Source organism: Vollenhovia emeryi, unplaced genomic scaffold (genome assembly GCF_000949405.1).
Source record: "Vollenhovia emeryi isolate VEMERY1.0 unplaced genomic scaffold, V.emery_V1.0 DF939122.1, whole genome shotgun sequence".
NCBI lineage: Eukaryota > Metazoa > Arthropoda > Insecta > Hymenoptera > Formicidae > Vollenhovia > Vollenhovia emeryi.
In genome coordinates, this window is record NW_011967244.1 from 1,544,778 (window position 1) to 1,552,356 (window position 7,579).

At 50.1% G+C, this 7,579-nt stretch overlaps 1 protein-coding gene across 1 annotated transcript; it reads left to right on the plus strand.

Moving 5' to 3' along the window:
• Positions 1-1,407: 1,407 nt before the first annotated feature.
• LOC105570095 (glycine-rich cell wall structural protein 1.0) lies at positions 1,408-7,333 on the plus strand. Its single transcript, XM_012027060.1, is given in 7 exon segments — positions 1,408-1,512; positions 5,641-5,706; positions 5,818-5,955; positions 6,004-6,042; positions 6,121-6,470; positions 6,472-6,800; positions 7,127-7,333. Coding segments are annotated over 7 exon segments (1,140 nt in total). The 5' UTR covers positions 1,408-1,427; the 3' UTR covers positions 7,260-7,333.
• Positions 7,334-7,579: the final 246 nt, after the last annotated feature.

Genomic DNA, 7,579 nt, shown 5'->3' on the forward strand with positions numbered 1-7,579 from the left:
ATGTATGAATTTCAGGATAATCGGTTTGTCCGATGGAAACTTTCCGCCGTGCGCATTACATTATTAATTGCCCTAAATTGAATTTATGAAATTTCATATTTTCACTTTGGGGCAAGATCGATCCGCTCGTGTGGCGCCAATTTAGATTGACGGGCGTATCGGCGACGGCGCGATCTGTTTGTGCCCTAACGTTGATTTAGTTATCTAGTTTCCTACTCGACAAGTACGGGTGAAGCTGAGCGTGTGACGAATAACAATCGAGCAATTTTCGTTCGCACGCTCCGCGCTTACTGATGGTCCTCATTGGGAATTACTTTTCGGAGAAAGGACTTAGACGAGTGACGCGATGATTTTCGAAACTCTACTCGGGTCACTTGCGAAACGAGCCGCTCATCCTGCATTCATTGTGCACTTGTTTTCATAAATACCAACGTGTAAACATTCCATTAGCTTGCCTAATATGCGACTTTTTCGTCACGTATGTGCGAAGCACAATTTTGCGCAACAACGCGAAAAAGAAGCCACCAAAACCTTCTCTACCTTCCGTCCCTCCCTTCCAGACGCAATTTTAACTCGCGTGAAACTTTTACAAGTACACCGTCACTGGATTTTCCTACGCTTACATTCCAGGGTTATTCGATTTTTCAGTTTGACGACATCCTCGTTTCAAGCCAACTGAAACGCGCAACGGAATATTCGATATCCCATCCGCCCGAATGGCCGTCGGATCGCTCGCGCGAGAGTTGACGTGCTCGAGAGCTCGGAGCTACGTCGTCACTCTCGCTGATCGCTCTCCGCGAACGGAGGAGCCAGATGACACCAAGGCCAGGCGGCGCGAGAAGATTTCTCGCGGCGAGAACGTCTAAGTTCGCCGCGAAGCGAGGGAGAGAGAGAGCGAGAGAACGTCCGAGACGGAAAAAGGGTTCCCCTCGTTGACGGTCTGACCAGGGTCAGCCGCAGGACGATGCGTCCCGTCGCCCGGTCCTTCGGAGAGGATCCGACAGCAGGTCCTTCGTTCCCCACGCCGTGCGACAAGATAGTCGCGTCTCCTTATGTCGCCCTCCCCCCTCCTCGTCGGCGTCTGCCTCCCACGTTCCCCGGGAGTCTCACCTGGCCGGTAGCATCCTCCTGCACTCCCGGCGAGGACTTTCTCCGAAAGACGGCCAACTATATAAACGAGATGCACGCTGTTTGAAGCACGTTAGACGAAATCGCACGGGTGCGTCGAGCAGGCCACATCGTGCCGCCGCGCCCCGACTACATCTGTTCCCTTTTCGCAAGTTCACCCCGCATTCACGTGACGGTAGGCCTCGGAGGGAGGAAAACGTAGGGAGAGAGGCACACAGCGCTCGTTCGTACGGGGCAAATACGTGCATGTGAACTCGGAAACGCTGAGGGACTCCACGAGACTTTGATCGCCGGGGACCATGAGGCCCGCGAGAAGCTGGGTCCCGTCGGCAGTGACCGCGCTGGTCGCGACGGCTCTGCTGCTGAGGCCCATCCACGCTGATGGTAAGATCCGAGAGGCAGATACCGCCCGTCGAATGTCCGAATCGCGCCTGGCGTTCGTAAGCTTTGTTGGGTGTTCCGTCAATCTTTTTACCGGCGACGAGGAAAAACGGTACGCGATATCGTGACACGCTGGACGGGAGATCGCGAGCGAAACGTGGAATTCACCTTGCGCGAGGAAGCTTTCGGAGGCTGCTTAATCTTTTACAGTATGGGCTGGGACAGCTCTGGCGGAATTATTTTTGTATCGGGAGAAAGGAGAGATCTTGTGAATATCTAATTGTTATTTCATGTTGAATGGAGAGGAGGGAAAAGTATGAGATTCGACCACATTAATTTTTCGCAAGAGTAAAAGCAGTCCTAAGGCGGATCGCGTGTCGGTATTCTGTATCAGAGAGCGAGATAAATTAATTACTTCGAGGGAAAGAACGCTTTTATAATATTAAAGCCGCGCCGCGTTACTCCTTTTTTCTCACGCTTTACAGCAGCGTATTAAATTCGTCATTGTAGAAGACTCACCGAGGTGAACTTTCTTGTCGCCGGTGCACGCGTTTCCAAGTAAGACAGGTCTTCAGCGGAATATACAATTCAGAGGGGGATGCGTTATAAGAATAGCATTGTGCGCCAACGGTAATTTCACGGTTAAAGTGCGCATTACGCAAGCGCGTCGCGTAATATTTTTCTACCGGCTTTAATGAATGCCGCCGCGGCGGATCTCTAATTTGTCAACGTGTCGGAAAACTTATTAGAAAGTCCACCGTTGTGCCGCGCTGTGATATCGCCTGGCTGAAAAATGACAGTTGCAACGTTTTCGGTAAACGTTTTCACTCGCGGCTTATTAAGTTACAACGTTATCATATATAATATTGTATGTAGCATTGAATTAGATTTTTTATTGAGACTGCGGGCGATCAACCACGCCTTAAAATTGAAACGTGAGCGATAAAGTGCCGGTGAAAATTAAACACTTGCCCGATACGTTCCTGGCCTGTGTAAATGTAATAATTTCACCCCGCGTGAATCGAGATAACAGAGTGATCAGTCGAGATAAAAAAAAATGGAGCTAATTGAGCGTTAAATCTTGACTCTCCGCTTTCAAAACGCTTTTCACGCGCGAACACGTTAAGTCCCTTGTTTCGTGCCGGATTAAAACGCTTCGCGATGCATTTCTCGCTTCCCGATTATACAAGTCTCCGATTAGACGCTTGCGTTCCCGTCGGATATTACTTTATGCAGCCCCGACATCGGTTAATTATAGTAGCAGCACATAATAACCGACGTTCTCGTTATTCAAATAACGAGATGCTTTTATGTCACGAATTAATTATTTGTAATTTGTTCCCCAAACACTTTTCCAGGCCTAACTCGATCACTTGTGCGTTCAAGCAGTCTCTCTCTCTCTCTCTCTCTCTCTCTCTCTCTCTCTCTCTCTCTCTCTCTCTCTCTCTTGCGAGTAATACAGGCAAGTTTGTGAAATTGGGACGCACGAAAAAGTAGAAACTGTGTGCACCGGGCCTGAAATAGTTGAGCATTAGGGCGACCGGAGTTATCGGGCGGCATCTTTAAGCAAATTGCGCATGGCGTGTTGGGATCGTTGTATAAATCAGGACATTATCAGGCGCGATCTAGCGTAATCTGGCTCGAGAGCGCGTGAGCGTGCAGGCCGAAACTTCATCGGCGCCCTCGGCTCGCCGCGATTGTTCCGATTTCGATTCTAACACGTGTAAACGTCACGCGCGCGCACGCGGGTTGTTTAAACGCCGCAGATTATTGCGGTATTGTGCCAACGGCTGTCTAATGGGAAAATGTTGAAATGTTAACAAATTAGTTTCTCAAAATAAAACAACGTTGAAAGAGTAACTTTCAGCGCTCGTTTCGCCCCCATGTCATTCCGCCGCGGCTTTTACGTGCCGCTCTTTGTTCTATTTTAAATTTTATTTTATTTCATCGCCCTCCCGCTTTTGATTCGCTTTAGTTTTTACCATTCAGCTTTTATATATCGCGAATTCGATTTTAACTGCTGTTGCATTTCCGCTGTTACTCCTGTTCGACTTCAATTGTATGAATTATCCAAATCTCGCGGAGCCTCCAAAGTTTCATCGCGAATTTCAGGAGGGTTAAATTGAAGAAATTAAATATCCACTTGTTTGACCCTCCGTCTTCAATAGACACTACTTCCGAAGTAACGTTCTTTCTTGAAGGCCTGTGTCCACGATGATAGAACTTGGTCCAAGTTTTAGTTCCGAGAAATGTGTAACCAATCACCTTGCAGATATTCCATAAAAATTGCAAATTGATTGGCTACACATTTCTCGGAATTAGAACTTGAACCAAGTTCTAGTATCGTGGCTACAGGCCCTTTATAGACTAGTATTCATAGTCAGATCTTATATTCAAGACAGTCTTGAATTTAGTTGAAGATGCTGTATGGAACGTTTCATTGGCTACGAAGTACCTAAAGATGATCTTAAGACGGTCTTGAAAAAGATCTGACTATGAATACCAGCTATAATCTACATGAACCCGAGGACTTATTGTTAATTAAACGAAGAGAATACTTGAGCGCTCCACGTAAGAGATAATAAATTGATTTTTTTGTGCTGGGGAGTCTCTTGAGACTCCGTCGTACTCGTGTTACAAAATAGCGCGGCGAGCGAAGGATTAACAAGTGGGACAAGAGAAAATAGATAGAATTGCTGATCCGACATTAATTGGTGTATTTTCAGTCGATGACAACCTGGCGATCCGCTCGTAAATGATACCTGCGATGAAACGCGTCTTCGACCGTCGCATCACGCTCGCGCGATAAATCAAACGGACGTACCGTTCGCGGCGCGTCAGCCGCGAATGAAAGCGAGCGTGACTCAATCGGCGCGTTAACGCGCGTTTAACATTTTAAAAAATGCCGCGCACGCTGTTAACGTGAAAATTGCGTTGGCGTTTCGAGCGTGCGACACAAAGCGTCTCGCAATGATTGTCTCACGACGAAAACACCGGATAATAATGGCGCTCGGGGGAGATCAAGTCCCGCGATAAGAAATCGTTACGGTCTGATTGCGCTTCCGTGGCCACCGCGCCGAGTTGGCTTAGAATGTGCTATCTGACGCGAACGTAACTCTCCTCGCGAGTTTTCCTCTTTCGCGAGACACCGTGTGTTCTTAAATTGAAGCGCGACTTCGAGAATTCCAGTCTTCTCGATTGCCTCCAAGTTATCTCGATTTTTAGTTAGACAACTGAGATACGTTGAAATCACATTTCTTTGAATCTGCTAAATTTTTATTTACCTCTACTGAAACGTTTGCTAGATTTGAGGAAGTAGATATGAGTTCTCTTAGAAATTCCAGTCTCGAATAAAACATTGGTTGAGGTAAAGAAATCAATTCTTCAAAATTAAATGAAAGTCCAGTAAGATCAAAATTCAAACGTATTTGTTTGATTTCATTTCTCTCTTCTGGGTGTACAGCCTCTTGCGTTTAAGCGCCATTAAATGCCGTTAAAACGGTGAAATTAAACTTGTGCCGATATGTCACGAAGATTTAGACAGCTCTTTCCCATGGAAAGAGAAAACAAAGTTTTCAAATTTCTACCTTGTATTACGCCAACTTCCAATCTCGATTGCTAGGAAGTCGCGTAAAAGCTATTGTCGACTTTATTACTTATCATCTCGTCGCTAATAACGTTACCGCAAACAATAAACGTTCTTCATTAGCGGTAATTTCGTCAGAGACATTGCGACGTAATAAAAAGTCATCAGCGATGCAAGAAAGCATAAGTCGAGAGAGCAGTTAAGTAAATCATAGTGATGTTCAGGATAGATTAAATATTATGCTCTCTCGAACGTAAAATTAATCGAAAGCCCAAGCCATAATTTACGTCTCTTTTCTAAAATCCATAGTAAAGAGGGGTGTAGGGGGGAGGTAGGCACTAAGACGCGCCACTTATTAATTTTCGGCGAGAAAAATAACGGACTAGGATTCGAGCCTGACACCTTCCGCTTGCTGGGCGAATGCTCTTCCGACCGAGTTGTCCAGGCCCATGCTCGAAATCCTTCTCGCTCACCTATTTTACAAGTGTAAAAGTCTAAAATACTTTTCGAAGCCTGAAATTTTCGGTTTTTGGAATTATTTTCAGCGCCTGTCTCGGGCAGCTATCTACCACCGTCAACCAGTTACGGCACGCCTAATCTAGGAGGTGGCGGCGGTGGTTATTCCGGCGGCGGCGGAGGAGGAATCTCGTCGAGCTACGGTGCGCCTTCGGGCGGTGGCGGTGGATTCGGCGGCGGCGGCGGCGGCGGTCACGGGGGTGGTCGACCTTCCTCGACCTACGGAGCACCCGGTGGAGGTGGCGGTGGCGGCGGATACCCAGGTGGTGGCGGTGGGGCACCGTCCTCCAGCTATGGAGCGCCCCCGTCCTCGAGCTACGGGGCACCGTCCGGCGGCGGCGGTGGTGGTTTCGGAGGTGGCGGCTTCGGCGGCGGTGGTTTCGGAGGTGGAGCGCCTTCCAGCAGCTATGGGGCACCTAGCTCTGGCGGAGGTTTCGGCGGCGGGGCACCGTCCTCCAGTTACGGGGCCCCGTCTCGCCCCTCCGGCAGCTACGGGGCGCCATCCGTAGGACGTCCGTCCTCCAGCTATGGCGCGCCTTCTAGCGGAGGCGGCGGGTTCGGCGGCGGTGGTTTCGGTGGCGGCGGCGGCGGCGGCTTCGGCGGCGGTAAACCGTCCTCGACTTATGGAGCACCGTCGAGTGGAGGCGGTAGACCGTCGTCCACATACGGAGCGCCTTCCGGCGGTGGTGGAGGTTTCGGCGGCGGCGGCGGCGGCGGTTTCGGAGGTGGGGCACCCTCCTCGAGTTACGGGGCGCCTTCCTCGAGCTACGGAGCGCCTTCCTCTTCCTACAGCGCACCCTCCACAAGCTACGGGGCACCGCGTGGCGGCGGCGGCGGCGGCGGCAGCGGTGGATATTCCGGAGGTGGTGGCAAAACCGTCGTCCAGCTATGGAGCGCCCAGTTCTGGCGGCGGCGGCGGCTTTGGAGGTGGCGGCGGTTTCGGAGGAGGTGGACACTCCGGTGGCGGTGGAGTGTCTTCGACTTACGGTGCACCCTCGGGAGGCGGCGGTGGCGGATACTCCGGCGGCGGTGGCGGATACTCCGGTGGTGGCGGCGGGTACTCTGGCGGTGGTGGCGGATATTCTGGCGGCGGCGGCAGCGGCGGTGGATATTCCGGCGGTGGCGGTGGCGGATATTCCGGCGGTGGTGGACATTCTGGCGGCGGTGGATATTCCGGCGGTAGCAGCGGGTAAGACGTGATAATATCAAATAAACTACTCAGTAATGAGGCAAACATCATGTTTGTCGTTTTGCGCAAAGTGTCGATTGATGTTTTACATTATCTTGTTCGATATCACAAACTACCAATCTCAATTCAGTACATATCCATGATAATTAAAATACTGTTGAGTCTTAGCAATCACTCGTTTAATTTGACATCATCTTTCATCAATTGTGTTCGAGTACAAAATTTTTCATTGAATATAATTTCTTAATTGCTCTCCAGCGTTCTTGTAGTCTTTCCTTAACTACTTTTCTTTCGAATCCGCTGATAAAATGTTGTGACTTTCTCAGTGGTTACTCCGGAGGCGGTGGCGGTTATTCCGGAGGCGGCGGTGGTGGTTATTCCGGCGGCGGCGGTGGTGGCGGTTACTCCGGCGGCGGCGGCGGACAGAGCTACGCCAGCAATGGAGGATACCAATACTAATCCAGACATGTGTTCACCCGGCGAGACGAACTCCGTGCTCAACCACGTCGGCTTCCATCAGGTTTCCCGGATCGGACGGCGCGAACTCGATCTATCACGACGTCAAGACCCGTCGATTCGGTCGATCGGCTCGAACGATTGCGTGCTATCAGGAAACGGACGTCGAGCCGAGAGGCTGGTTTCAATCGAAAGATGACAGCCTTGGTACACGTAGCCACGAGCAGATGTCCTGGACATGATCGCCGATAACATTACGAATAACCGAGGAAGATCAACGCCGAAGGCAGTTGTCCCGTTGTTGTTGTCGTCGAGCGTGTCCT